General features: G+C 46.6%; 1 protein-coding gene across 6 annotated transcripts in view; it reads left to right on the top strand.

Annotated features, from left to right (window-relative positions):
* Window positions 1–14,232, top strand: part of TGM2 (transglutaminase 2) — an 88,243-nt gene that overhangs the window by 63,658 nt on the left and 10,353 nt on the right. For 5 of the 6 annotated variants that reach the window (XR_015748403.1, XR_015748404.1, XM_087959092.1 and 2 more), the window contains 3 exons: window positions 2,677–2,780; window positions 6,008–6,247; window positions 7,338–7,607. Coding sequence is in view for 4 of the 6 variants with exons in the window: in XM_087959092.1 (XP_087815218.1) it covers window positions 2,677–2,780; window positions 6,008–6,247; window positions 7,338–7,607 (614 nt within the window). In the remaining 2 variants the exon portion in view is untranslated. The remainder of the gene's footprint in view (window positions 1–2,676; window positions 2,781–6,007; window positions 6,248–7,337; window positions 7,608–14,232) is intronic. The other variant, XM_087959093.1, reaches the window with a different exon arrangement.

The following is a 14,232-nucleotide window of genomic DNA, read 5'->3' as shown; positions in this document are numbered from 1 at the left end:
ACAATGAACAGTTGCAGGAACTGGGCCTGGCTAGTCTAGGGAAGAGAAGGACCAGGGGAGACAGGAGAGCATCTTCCAATATTTGAGGGGCTGCCCCAGAGAGGAGGAAGGGGGTCAAGCTCTTTTCCAAAGCACCTGAAGGCAGGACAAGAAGCAACAGACAGAAGTTAACCAAGGAGAGAAGCAACCTAGAAATAAGGAGGAATTTTCTAATAATGAGAGCAATCAACCCATGGAATAGAAGTTGCCTTCGGAAGTTGTGGGAGCTTCATCACTAGAAGCTTTCAAGAAGACACTGGACTGCCATCTGTCTGAAATGGTGTAGGGTCTGCTTGGGCAGTGGGTTGGACTAGATGACCTATAAGATCCCTTCCAACTCTAATACAAGTTAACCAATCTGTATCAGCGTAGCTGGTCTGGAGTCCATAACTAAGAGTTGGGAAATAGGGAAGAGATTCACGCATTGTGGTCATCCTGCCCAGATCCTCCCGTGACTTCTGTCATGGGCAGAATGACCTCATGGGGCATGGGAGGCGCCAGGACTGCCTTCCACCCCTCCAGCGCCTTTGATCCTGTTGCCTTCCATTGGATCATTGACCGTCTCAACTGGGATCTCAAGCGTCCTGGCAGAAGCCAGGTGAGAACCTGGGACTTCTCCAATCGCAAAAGGAGGCGAAGGCTCTTTCTTAACTAGGATAATCTGGAGCTTCTGCATGGCCACTACCTCCACCTCCTCCCAAATGGTGCAATTTAAGATCGTGGTTATTATTAGGCTTGATTGCACAGTCAGCCAGCTGTTCAGACCGGATTTGTCATTTTTGTCCAAACATTGACGCCGTGGGAAAGACAGGTATGGCTGTCTGACAGGGTTACATGTAATATCACAGGATGTGAGCTGTTCCAGGTCAAGCTGCCTTTTGCAATTGACTGATGGTGATTTGGACAATGGCGATGGTATTATTCTTATTCTTATTGTTGTTGTTATTATTATGGTTCTATTACGGCACCTATCACTTTTGAGGCTTTCTTTTGTTTTCTTTGTTGTTCTGTTTCCATTTGTGGGTCTTTGTATATTGTGATCTTCTCCAACTCTTTCCCTTCTACTCTGAAATTTCCAGGTCCTGCCATGTCCACTATCCAGACATTTTTTTGTGTTTCTTATCAACAATTGTTACGTCTGGGGTGTTACGTGGCAGGTGCCTGTCTGAAGTCTTCATTTTTCAACAACTTTCTCTATTTTATAATCCCAGCAGTTCTCGCTTGCAGGCAAAGGGTATTTCTTGCAGATCTTCCAGTACACCATTGTTGCTACTTTGTCGTGCCATTGCTTGTAGTCAGTCTGGGTGATCTTCCTGCAGCTGCTAACCATGCTGTCCATGTTCCTTCTCCTTCTTTGCAGAGACAATATTTGCTCTCTGTTGCTGTCTTCTCAATTATGGTTTTGTATGCATTTGTTCTCAAGGCTTGGTACTATTATTATTATTATTATTATTATTATTATTATTATTATTATTATTATTATTATTATTATTATTATTATGTCTTTAGAATAGAATAGGAATTCTTTATTGACCAAGTGTGACTGGACACACAAGGAATTTGTCTTTGGTGCAAATGCTCTCAGTGTACATAAAAGAAAAGATACATTTGTCAAGAGTCAAGAATCACAAGGTCCAACACTTAATGATAGTCATAGGGTACAATAAGCAATCAAACAGTCCATATAAATCGTAAGGATACTAGCCACAAAATTGCAGTCATACAGTCACAAGTGGGAGGGGATGGGTGATAAGGAGTGATGAGAAGATTAATAGTAATAGTAATGCAAACTTTGTAAATAGTTGGACAGTGTTGATTTGTTTAGCAGAGTGATGGCATTGGGGGGGAAAACTGTCCTTGTGTCTAGTTGTTCTGGTGTGCAGGGCTCTATAGCTTCGTTTTAAGGGAGGGAGTTGAAACAGTTTATATCCGGGATGTGAGGGGTCTGTAAATATTTTCACAGCCCTCTTTTTGACTCGTGCAGTATACAGGTCCTCAATGGAAGGCAGGTGGGTAGTAATTGTTTTTTCTGCAGTCCTAATTATCCTCTGGAGTGTGTGTCTGTCCTGTTGGGTTGCAGAACCCAACCAGACAGTTATAGAGGTGCAGATGACAGACTCTGTAATTCCTCTGTAGAACTGGATCAGCAGCTCCTTGGGCAGTTTGAGCTTTCTGAGTTGGTGCAGAGAGAACATTCTTTGTTGGGCTTTTTTGATGATGTTTTTGATGTTAGGTGTCCATTTTAGGTCTTGTGATATGATGGAACCTAGACATTTGAAGGTGTGATACTGTGTTGTCTAGTATTGTAAGAAGTGGTAGTAGGGGAGGGTTTCTCCTGAAGTCTACCACCATTTCTACTTTGTCTTTATGGATACCAGGAGGAGGAGGCAGCGTACTTTCTGGCCTTTTCTTTGATATTTCCAATGGGAACACCTTGTTCTGTAGATGATGGAGAACATGCAAGGAATCCAGGCCTCTTATCACTGGTGGACATTTCCACCCTGGATAACCTCAGAAGGAATGTGGAGGAGGAGGAGGAGGAGGAGGAGGAGGAGGAGGAGGAGGAGGAGGCTATTCCTGGATCTCCTCAATCATTCTTTCTCCCTCTCTTGGTCTCTCCTTCCCCTCTTGACCCAGGAATTATCACTGCTGGGTGGAATCTTGGATGACCCGTCCAGACCTTCCTAGCGGCTATGACGGCTGGCAAGCCTTGGACCCAACTCCACAGGAAAAGAGTGAAGGTAAGCCACGGAAAGATCGTGCTTCCAGGTCTCTCCTAAAGGCTAAGGGAGGATATGGGATGGACAGACTGTTGCCTGCTCCCAAGCCCACATTTGTAAGTCCACCCTTGGAATGCTGCATTCAGCAGTGATGCAAACAAAACAAGAGATTGAGACTCTGGAAAGAGTGCAGAGTAGAGCAACCAGGATGGTCAGGGGACCGGAGGCTCAAACATACAAAGAATGGTTTCAGGAATTGAGCATGTCTCGTTTAATGAAAAAAAAGAATAGCAGAATAACAAGAGTTGGAAGGGACCTTGAAGGTCATCCAGTCCAACCCTCCACCTAAGCAGGAGACCCTACACCGTTTGTGACAGAGGGCAGTCCAGTTTCTTCTTGAAAGCCTCCAGGAATGAAGCTCCCACAACTTCCGAAGGCAACTTCTGTTCCATTTGGTTGATTGTTCTCCCTGTCAGAATGTTTCTACCTATTTCCAGGTTGAATCTCTCCTTGATCAGTTTCCATCCATTATTCCTTGTCTGACCTTCAAAGGTGCCTTGGAGAATAGCTTGACCCCCCCTCCTCTCTGGGGCAGCCCCTCAACTATTGGAAGACTGCTCTCCTGTCTCCCCTGGTCCTTCTCTTCACCAGACTAGCCAGGCCCAGTTCCTGCAACTGTTCATCGTATGTTTCATCCTCTGGTCCCCTCATCATCCTGGTTGCTCTTCTCTGCACTTTCTCCAGAGTCTCAGCATCTTTTTTATAGTGTGGTGACATGATAGCAGTGTTCCAATATCTCAAGGGATGCCACAAAGAAGGAGTCCATCTGGACTTCCGGTTTGAGCTTCTTCGGCGACAGACCGAAGCCTCATCTCTGCAAGGCTTCGATCCGTGCTCGCCGCTGGAGTGCCCCAAGCCAGCTGGTTTCGGGGCTAAGCCACCATGCAGAGGTGGTGAAGAAGGGGAAGACTGCCTGTAGGGTTGAGGAGAGCTGCATCTCTCCACCCCAGCTGGCCATTACTCCCTTTCCCGAAGGCGGTTGTAGCGGTGGTCAGAAATGGCCACCACAAAGAAGAACTCGACCGGGAAAGAATGTGCAGGAGGAAGATAAGAAAAGAAAGTTTTGGTTGACCGGGTCAAACAGCAAAAGCAACAAATAAGGTACCCTGGAATTGAAACTATTAAAAAAAAAACACCATAACATTGTTCCCTAAGAAGATTTTTAAGCTGCGAAGGAGAGAGAAAAGGGAAAAGATTTGGTTGTTTTTTTTCTCCTTTTCCTATACTGACAGCTAAGAGACTTAAGCAAGAAATTGGAAAAAAATCCACTTTGACATTAATAGGCATTTAATGCTGAAAATAAAAAGTCAAAGGGATAATAAAGATTTCTGGATAATCAAAAGCTTTTGAAAACAGGAAAGGAGAGAAAAGGATAAAAGGGCAGGATCTGGAAGGGAGGAGATGGCCTGAATTAAAAAGAACACAGCAAAATCTCAACAAGACTTCCAAAAGATACATTTTAACTGAAATATCACAACAAAAACCCCAGGAAGAGAAAGTGGAAAAAGAAATAAGAAGAAATAACTCGGGACTATTTGGATTACTTGATGATTTCTGGATTTTTGGTTATTGTATTTGACTGACTAAAATCAATCGGGTGGTTGTTTAAAACTGTTTAAAATGGCTCCACTTTTAGAAGAACTGAAAATGGAACTTAAAAAGTACAAAGAAGATGCACAAGAAGGGAGCGGTTCTTTTGGCTTCGCATTTCAGTTTTTAGAAATGGAGATTTGGAATTATGAGAGACAACAAGAAATGCCTGCAGAACAAGAAGATTGCGACAAAGAAGAAGCCATCTTTAATGAACAAGTAATCTTAGGTGGGGGAAAAAGGAAAAGGGGAAAAGAGATGGAAAGTTTAAGATTGGGAAAAACAACTCCCCCAAAAATAGAGTGAAAAACAAGTATAAAATCAGAAAGCAACAGAAGAGGGAAATGCAGAAGAGAGAATTAGAAGTAGAGAGACAAGGGGGTAAAAAGGGGAGGGAGAAGATGAGAGGGAAGAAAGGAAAAGAAGTTATAAAGGACAGAAACAAAATATAGAGAAACAGGGCCTATTTAGAGATAATGGGTGAAAACTTAATGGAAAAAGGGATTCTGCAAAGGTACATAAGATATTATTGTTATATTAGAAATAGAAATAACTTTAGAAAATATGAAACAATGTATGATTAAAATGTGAAAAGATAATATGAAATTGAAACAGAATGGACAAAAGTATAAATATAATTATTTGAATTGAGATGAGATAATCAAAATAAAATTGAGAAAATTAAAAGAGGGGAAAAACTATATAGAAAATGTAGAATAGTATAAGATATGGAATAGAACACAAAAAGGAGCATGAAATTGAGTTTTGTGTCTGTATAAAGAAGTTCAACCCGGCCGGGACCATGCTATTTTCAAAAAAGATGTTTTACTTGTATTTTGTATGTGTGAAAACCCAAATAAAACTTTATTTAAAAAAAAGAAGAAGAAGAAGGGGTCCATCTATTCTCCAAAGCCCCTGAAGGCAGGGCAAGAAACAAGGGATGGAAACTGATCAAGGAGAGAAGCAACCTGGAATTAAGGAGAAACTTCCTAACAGTGAGGACAATTAACCAGTGGAACTGCTTGCTGTCAATTCATAAAATATTTCTATGGTCTTTTTAGAGTTGCCAAGAGAAAGGGAGGGAGGGGGAGCAGTGCAGCAGCTTGCAAACCGAAAGTGCATTCCATAAATGTTATCAAAGATAGTAACTAGGTGACTGAAGTTTCTGCTGTGCAAAATTCTAACCGGAGAGCATGATTGAGGACTCTGGGCTATGGAGGTGTCCCATTGGAGAATATGAATTAGGATACACCCAGGGGGGTAGAGGGGGAAACCAGAGTCAAGGGTGACAGTGAATGATGTGTCTCAGAGTCGGCTAAACCCAGGCAGTTCCGGACATATTAACTCCCAATAAATCCTCTCGAAGTTTTGGAAGTTTGGCTCGAGACTCATGATTTCATTGCGGGTAACGGCTGGAACCCTGACACTTGCCTCCAGAAATTGTGGCCGCTCCATCACTGGAGGCTTTTAAGGAGAGACTGGGCGGCCATTTGTCCAGAATGGGATAGGGTCTCCTGCTCCAGGAGGGGGTTGGAATAGCAGACCTCCAAGTTCCCTTTCAACTCTGTCCTGCTATGTTCTATGCGCTCCTTTCTCAGGAGTCTACTGCTGCGGGCCAATTCCAGTGAAAGCTGTCAAGGATGGACAGCTGGATTTCAAGTACGATGCGAAGTTTGTGTTTGCCGAGGTGAACGCCGATGTTGCCTTCCTGATGCTCCAGAGCGACATGTCCCGGAAGAAGACCCTGCACCCCAACCTGGTGGGCAAGAAGATCAGCACCAAGAGTGTGGGGAAGGACACCAAAGAGGACATCACGCACACCTACAAGCATCGCGAAGGTACTCGGAGGGGCCATGGGGAAAATCGGGTGGGCACCCTTGAGCTCATCCCGGCAGGAAAGGCCACCGTAGTTGAGCCTGGAATTACGTCATAACTCACGCCGATCCTGAAGTGGGCTCCCCACATCCACAGGAACGAATTTATGACCTTTGTAAGTCAAGGACTACCTGGATATAATTTTGAGCAAGGGAACATCAGCAAGAAAACAACCTCTTTAGAAGTCAGTTGGGTTTGGGCAGCGTTCCTCTGACGCAGGTGGAGGGAGAGGAGCTGCCCTCTGGGTACCCCAGGGGTGGGCTGCAACCGCTTCGCCCTGCTTCAAGCAAAGAAGTAGGTCATTTTATGGTCGGTTCGACAAATGGGCAAATCCCAACCCTCTGGCTGGCCCTGCACGCCACACCCCACCCTGTTCCATCCCTCCCAGGAGTCTCCATGCGGCCTGTTTTGGATGCCAGGTAAGTGCAGGGCCCACAGGAAGACGAAAAAGGGGTTCCAGGAGGCCAGAGATGGGCCCGTTTCTGCCCTCCTGGACGCTTGAGGAAAGCCTCGGAGCGCAGGGAAGGTGAAAATGCCCCCCCATCATAGTGCAGGAGTCCGATTAGGCCCCACCCACCACGGCCACGCCCACCCAGCAACCCAGCAGAGAACCAGTTGCTAAAATTTTCGAAGGCCACCTGTGGTGGGATTCCAAAACTTTTACCACTGGTTCAGTGAGGGGGGCGGCTTGGTGGGCGTCCTTTGTGCGTGTGCACACACTTTGCCTGTGCCAAACGCACACTTTGCTCGGGGCAGAGGTGTTCCAACTCCCCTCCTGCAAGCCTGCCCTCTCCCAGTCACTTCAGCAGCTGCCGCGCGGCACTCGGCTGTGCCGCGGAAATGCAGCTACGCTTCAAAAAGCAGCGAATAAAGGTGAGCCTGGGTGGGCAGGTGGGCCAAACACCAGAGTGGCAGAGAGAACTCTTTCGGTTTCCACTGCTCATCGCCGCTACCAGCCGAACCGGTAGCATCCCCCACCGCTGAAGCCCACCCCTGAGGGAACCCCCAAAAAAGGACATTTCCCAAGTTTCCTTGCTCCTGTTTTGACTGCAGATTCGGAGGAGGAGAAAGCCTCTTTCGAGAAGGCGAAGCATGAGAAGATCCAGACCCCACAAGAGGAAGGTTTGTCCCTCAGGATCAAGGCTTCTGAGGGGATGAACAACGGGTGCGACTTCGACATCTTTGTGGTCGTCAACAACAACACCCCCGAGGAGCGGCTCTGCCGGCTGAAGATTTCGGCCGCGACTGCCAGCTACAATGGGGAATTGGGCCCCGAATGCGGCTACAAGGACCTGTTGAATGTCAACCTGCAGCCCAATGCAGGTAGCGTCAGAAGGATCATACGAGGTTCCAACTCCAGCTGGGGATGGCGCAGGAATAAATCCAATTGAAATCCAGACAGCTTTTAGGAAAGGAGGAATATTTCTTCCCAGGGGTGGTATTCAACCGGTTCGGATGTACCGGTAGCGGAAAATTTGAGGGGTGAGCTAAAAAAACACCATCTCAGCTCACCAGCGCCGACACAGAGGGCGTTTTTTGAGCACTGCAAGCACCTGCAAAGAGTGCATTAGGTGCACATGCAGAGTGCTCTTTCATAGAAGCAGCAGGAACCAAGTTTGAATCCCACCACTATTTATTCCCCAAAGCAAAGAGATTTGCCCAGGGGGGGTCAGCTGAAAAAAAAAGGGGTTACAGAGAGATGGTTGCATAGGGGAGCTTGTCCTTTGGGTGGGTCTTGAGGTGGAGTGGAATTGGGTACTTCACGTGCCGGTTCTGGGGTGACCCTTGAGGGCTGTGGAAGTAGGTACATGTTGAGCCAGAGAAGGGTTTAATTAAGTGAAGAGAAATGGATCCAGTCTCTTTGTTTCAACTGTGAGTATTATAATTATGTTTACCCTGTGCTAATTGACTTTCGTGTGTTTGCTTATGTGGGTTTATAATTTGAAATCAGGGTTTAGTTCTCATGTTTCAGTCAGTTTAAAGGATTTTGGAGGCTCTTAATCAGTAACTTTGGGTTAGTTGACGCCAGGATTTCCACGTACGGTATCTCTAACACAATTACATACATTCATACCCTCTTCCCACAGGAGGGACTTGAATAGATGACCGTCGGGCTTGTTCGTCCATCATCCTCAGGATGGGGTGGGGTGGACAGGAGAGGCAAAGGAGAGAGATGTGGCTCAGGGTGTCCATGGGGCTGACGGTGAATTTGGCTCCGACATCTGAGCGAGCTTCGCTTTGTGTGCCAAATGGGTGGCGTGTTAGCACAGTTGTGCAGGCACCTGACAAGTAAGGGTCAAACCTTGGCCACTTTAAGACTTGTGGACTTCAACTCCCACAGATCCTCAGCCAGCAAAGCCTTCCAGAAATTCTCTGGCCTTTGGGGACTTAGCTTGTTCTAGGTTGCTCGCAGTTTGTGTCCCTGGGTTCAGCGGTGGGATTCTACCACTTTGGCCTGGTTCGAGCGAACCACTTCCCTCTGATTATCAAACTGCTGAGCCCGCCCGCCCACCAGGATCTAGTTGGTGCTTTATATCCACATTTTCCAGCACAGCTGATTCACACAATACCACGTGTCATCTGTTTAACACACAGCAGAAGGTGAGCTTGAAAGCATTGCGTGCGTACAAAGCGCACGCTCACCGAACCAGTTGCTCTACCGGTTGGATCCCACCCTTGCCTGGGTTGTGCAATTAAGCAGTTGTCGTTGTGCCTTTGGAAACCTGTTTACAGATGCACTGCAATAAGTCTTTTGTCTATGCCTGGACTTCTGCATCGGGAAGTTGTTTCCTGCTGCAAAATTATTGCAGGGCCATCCCTTGGAGACTGGGGAAAAGACAGGATTGAGATGGATGGGTGGAGTAATGGATTGGTCAGCGTCAGCACCTGCCCCCAACCCTTCCCAAAAATGTAGAATTGCAGAATAACAAGATTGGAAGGGACCTTGGAAGTCATCTAGCCCAACCCTCTTCCCAAGGCAGAAAAGCCAACACCATTCCAGACTAATGGCTGTCCAGTCTCTTCTTCCAAGTCTCCAGTGATGCAAGACCCACAACTTCTAGTGGCAAGCAGTTCCACTGGTCAATTGTCCTCCCTGTTGGGAAGTTTCTCCTTAATTTCAGGTTGCTTCTCCCCTTGATCAGTTTCCACCTGTTGCTTATCTTATTCCAGTTGGAGAATAGGTTAACCCCCTCCCTCTTCTTTGTGGCAGCCCCTCAAATATGGGGACGCTGTTATCATGTTCCCCAATTTTTAAGAAAATTTATATGGCTGCCCAAGTCACCCTGAGTGACTCCAGGCAGCTTACGAAGATAAAAAACCAAATATAAAAATAGAAATCATTAAACGTCCGCTCTCCTGCTGACAACAGTCAGTCAAAAGAGCCACTTGATGGGCTCCAACCCATCCTGGGGTTGCCAGGCATGCTGGCCCAACCAGGCCTTCAGGGCGTGGCAAAAGAGTGCCAACATGGGGCCCAATCTTGCTCCCTTCCTCCCTCCCTTACTTCGACAGGATAACACAGTTGGAAGGGACCTTGGAGGTCTTCTAGTCCAGCCCCCTGCTCAGGCAGGAGACACTATTTCATTTCAGATAAATGGCTGTCCCGTCTCTTCTTAAAAACCTCCAATGTCGGAGTGTTCACAACCTCTGAAGGCAAGTCGTTCCACCGGTTCCTTGTTCTCACGACCAGGAAATTCCTCCTGAGTTGCTTCTCTCCTTGCTCAGATTCTATCTTTTGCTTCTTGTCCTGCCTTCTTTGATGCTTTGGAGAATAGGTGGACTGACTCCTCTCTGGGGCAGCCCCTCCAATATTGGAAGGCTGCTCTCCTGTCTCCCCTGGTCCTTCTCGTCTCCAGACTAGCCAGGCCCAGTTCCTGCAACCGTTCTTTGTGTGTTTTAGCCTCCAAGTCCCCTAATCCTCCTGGTTGCTCTTCTCTGCACTATTTCCAGAGTCTCAACATTTTTTTTTACATGGTGGAGACTTTCATTTCTCTCTCTCTCTCTCTCTCTCTCTCTCTCTCTCTCTCTCTCTCTCTCTCGGAGGGAGGGAGAGACACACACAGAGAGAGAGAGGGAGTGGGAGAGACAGACAGAGAGACAGACAGAGAGACAGAGGGAGAGGGGGAGAGGGGAGGGGGAGAGGGGGAAGAAAGACAGACAGAGACAGAGTTAGAGACGGGGAGAGGGGAAAGAGAGGCAGACAGACACACACAGAGAGATATAGAGAGAGAGAGAGATGGAGAGGGGGAGAGAAACAGAGAGAGACAGAGGCAGAGAGACAGAGTGGGGAGAGAGGGGAAAGAGAGAGAGAGAGACACACACAGAGAGAGAGAGACAGAGACAGAGACAGAGAGGGGGAGAGGGGGGAGAGAGGCAGAGAGAGACAGAGACAGAGAGACAGACAGAGAGACAGACAGAGAGAGAGAGAGAGACACACACAGAGAGAGAGAGAGAGAGAGAGATGGAGAGGGGGGGGAGAGAGAGAGACACACACACACACACACACACACAGAGAGAGAGAGAGAGAGAGAGACAGACAGACAGACAGACAGAGAGAGAGAGAGAGAGACAGAGAACAAGACAGATATGCACACAGAGAGAGACAGAGGGGGGAGAGAGGGGAAAGAGAGAGAGACACACACACACACACAGAGAGAGAGAGACAGAGACAGAGAGGGGGAGAGGGGGGAGAGAGGCAGAGAGAGACAGAGGCAGAGAGAGACAGAGACAGACAGACAGACAGACAGACAGACAGACAGACAGACAGAGAGAGACAGAGAACAAGACAGATATGCACACAGAGAGAGACAGAGGGGGGAGAGAGGGGAATGAGAGAGAGAGAGACACACACACACAGAGAGAGAGACAGACAGAGACAGAGACAGAGAGACAGAGAACAAGACAGAGAGATATGCACAGAGAGAGAGAGACAGAGAGGGGAAAGGGGGGAGATATCTTCTCAGCTCTCCGTATTACAGGAATTTGTGCTCAGCTCCTGGGGAGCAACAGAGATGGAAGGACGTGCAATATACATCTTCTTAGGATGCTCCAATAGTCCTTCCTCTGGATAAAGCTTGCAGCTGAAGTTCAGATTCTGCAGAAAACTTTTGGAATCAAAAGCTGGAAGAACCAAGAGGGAGGCTCTGGGCCAGGCTGACCCTCCTCTCTCTCTTTCTCTCTCTCTCTCTTTCTGTCTTTCTCTCCAGGAAAGTATGACGTGGTTTTTTCCATAGCTGGGAAGGGCTGCAAACACCCCCCCCCCCAAGGGGAGCTCAGATCTTCCTGCGTGCAGCTATTTTGGGATTTAGGTAGAGCAGGAAAACTGCTCTGACTTCAGATTGACCTCCATGAATTAAATGCATTGCATTTAAAACTCCTTTGCAGCTGCTTTGACGGAGTAAATGTCTTAAGAAGGTGTGAGGTGCAGGAAGAAACCCAAGGGAGGATTTTCTGATGGAAATCCGTGGGGTTTTGCCAGGGATTCCTGGACCTTCTTCCTCCCTACATCTTTCACGATCCTTGCCTTCTCTTTTCATTATCTCAGTTGTATTAGGCAGCATCCAGAGTCAGTTTAGTGTCCGGCAGCAGCGGTGGGTTTCTACCTGGTCACACCGGTTCTATAGAACCGGTTGTGATGATTCTGCACAGTTCAGAGAGCCGGCAAATTGCACCACTGGCTGGCCCCACCCCGCCTACCCCTTACCTGGCATGCACACCATCCAACTTGCCTGCATTGTGCCTTCAGCTAATTTTTGATAAGTTGCTATTTTTCCCTTTTTTTCCGACCATCAGCTGTTCCAACGATCAGCTGTGCCAGGAGATTTAGATTAGCTAGACAGCAGGAAACCATCAAGATTTCTTGCTTTCTAACTAATCTAAAAGCAGAGCTGAACCTTCCTAGCTTCTATTTTTCAGTGCAGACTCAGGCAGCAGATAGCAGAATGGTAGATCTCTGAGTGAATCTGTGATTCTGTGAGCAACTCAATCTGCCTGCCTGCTTTGCCTGAATTTGGGTAAAAGTTGCTCTTTTTTAAAATAAAACAATAAATATTTACATAAATGTTTACAATATTTACATGCCCAGCCCATGCCCAGCCATGCCCAGCCAGTCACATGACCACCAAGCCACACCCAGTCAGCAAGCCAAGCCCATTCAGTCACATGATCATCAAGCCACACCCACAAATTAGGTCACATCCACAGAACCGGTTGTTAAGAAATTTGAATCCCACCCCTGTGCGGCGGTGCCAAAACTGAATAAATTGAATTGAATGGCTGTGGTGGAAAAAAATGTTTTTAACTGAATCACTGCAGTTGTTCACTGAGTAACATGGCTGTTAAGTGAATCTGGCTTCCGTAATGGAACTTGGCTGGTCGCAAAAGGGGATCATGTAACTCCCGGGGGATGCTGGAACTGTCGTAAAAACGAGTCAGTTACGAATTTTGACAACATGACCACAAGGGGTGCCTCAATGGTCATAAGTATAAAAAATGGTTCTGAGTCACTTTTATTCAGTGATATTGTAACTTCAAATGGTCACTAAAGGAACTGTTGTAAGTTGAGGACTACCTGTAATTTAAAAAAAAGTCTTCCAATTAAAGGTAATTCTTGATTTATCACCATGTCAACTCATAAAACATTCCTTGGACTGTTTTAGTAGTTGCCATAAAAAAAGAGGGGAGGCGGGAAGGAAATCTGGAAGAGCCGTGCAGCAGTTTGGAAGCGAAAGTACATTGCAACTCTTTATCTTTAAAAGATTGCAACTAAACTACCAGAGCTTTTGCCCAGGAGTATATTTAATTGGAGAATGTGAATGATGACATCCAGCCCGGAGAATCCGGTTTATGACACACCCAGGGGGGAGGGAAGGGGAAACAGGGTCCCAGGGGACTGGAAATGAGGTAGGCCAGAGTTGGCTTCATACAGGGCAGGGCCAATATGTCGCCTCTAATGAATCCTTTGAAGTTTTTTGATGTTTGGCTCGAGAAACATGATTTCATTAGGGCGATTTCTGGAATCCTAATTAAGAAGGATGGCTCTTAAGTAAGCCATGCCTGATTTTATAACCGTTTTGCCACAGTTGTTAAAACAAATCACTGCCGTTCAGTGGTGGGATTCTATCAGTTTACCTACCGGTTTGGTGATTGCACACTTCACACGTGCGCATGTGTGTGAACCCTAATGTGCAACGTGCACACCTAATGCATGCACAGTTTTCCAAACACCAGCTGAGACTGTATGGCGCCAATCAGTTGAGAGGATAAAAAACAGAAAAGCGCAGGGGTGCGTGGAAGGACAGTTCGGGTGAACCGGGCCAAACCGGCAGCTGACTGCTGCAATTGTTAAGGGAATAATGCGGTATGTTAAGCAGATCCGGCTTCCCCGTTTATTTTGCTTTTGGCAAGATGGCTGGAGAGGTCACAAACATGGCTCACGTCATCCTGGGATGCTACCACCACGATTGTGCATACACACTGCTTGTCAAGCGCCCAGGTTTTGATTGTGTGACTATGGGGACGTTGCGATGGTTGTAAGTGCCAAGGGCCTGTCGTAATTCACTTTTTTTTTAGTGCCATTGTAACTGTGAATGGATATTAAATGAAAGGTTGTATGTTGTAAATTATCTGTACGTTGTTTTAAGAAATTAATTGTGGGAGCGCCTAGAGTCGCTTTATATGGGAGACATATAAATTTAATAATAAAACATAAAAGAGACACAGATCAAACCATTAAAAAATAATAATAGTATATAATTCTCAAAGTTCCCAAGTTTGAAGATGCTGGCTGGGGAATTCTGGGAGTTGAGGTCCACAAGTCTTAAAGTTACCAAGGTTGAAGGTGCTGGCTGGGTGTTCTGACCAAGGCTTATTAAGATACTAGCAAACACACGTTAGTCCCCAAACCCTTTTTTCTTTATTTCAACAGCTGGGAATTTCACAGCCCGTA

This window comes from Notechis scutatus, chromosome 3 (genome assembly GCF_049901735.1).
Source record: "Notechis scutatus isolate UNSWTSFEM ecotype Mainland chromosome 3, rNotScu1.2, whole genome shotgun sequence".
Lineage (NCBI taxonomy): Eukaryota > Metazoa > Chordata > Lepidosauria > Squamata > Elapidae > Notechis > Notechis scutatus.
Note: the sequence above shows the minus strand (reverse complement) of the source record. Positions and strands in the feature narration are given on the sequence as shown.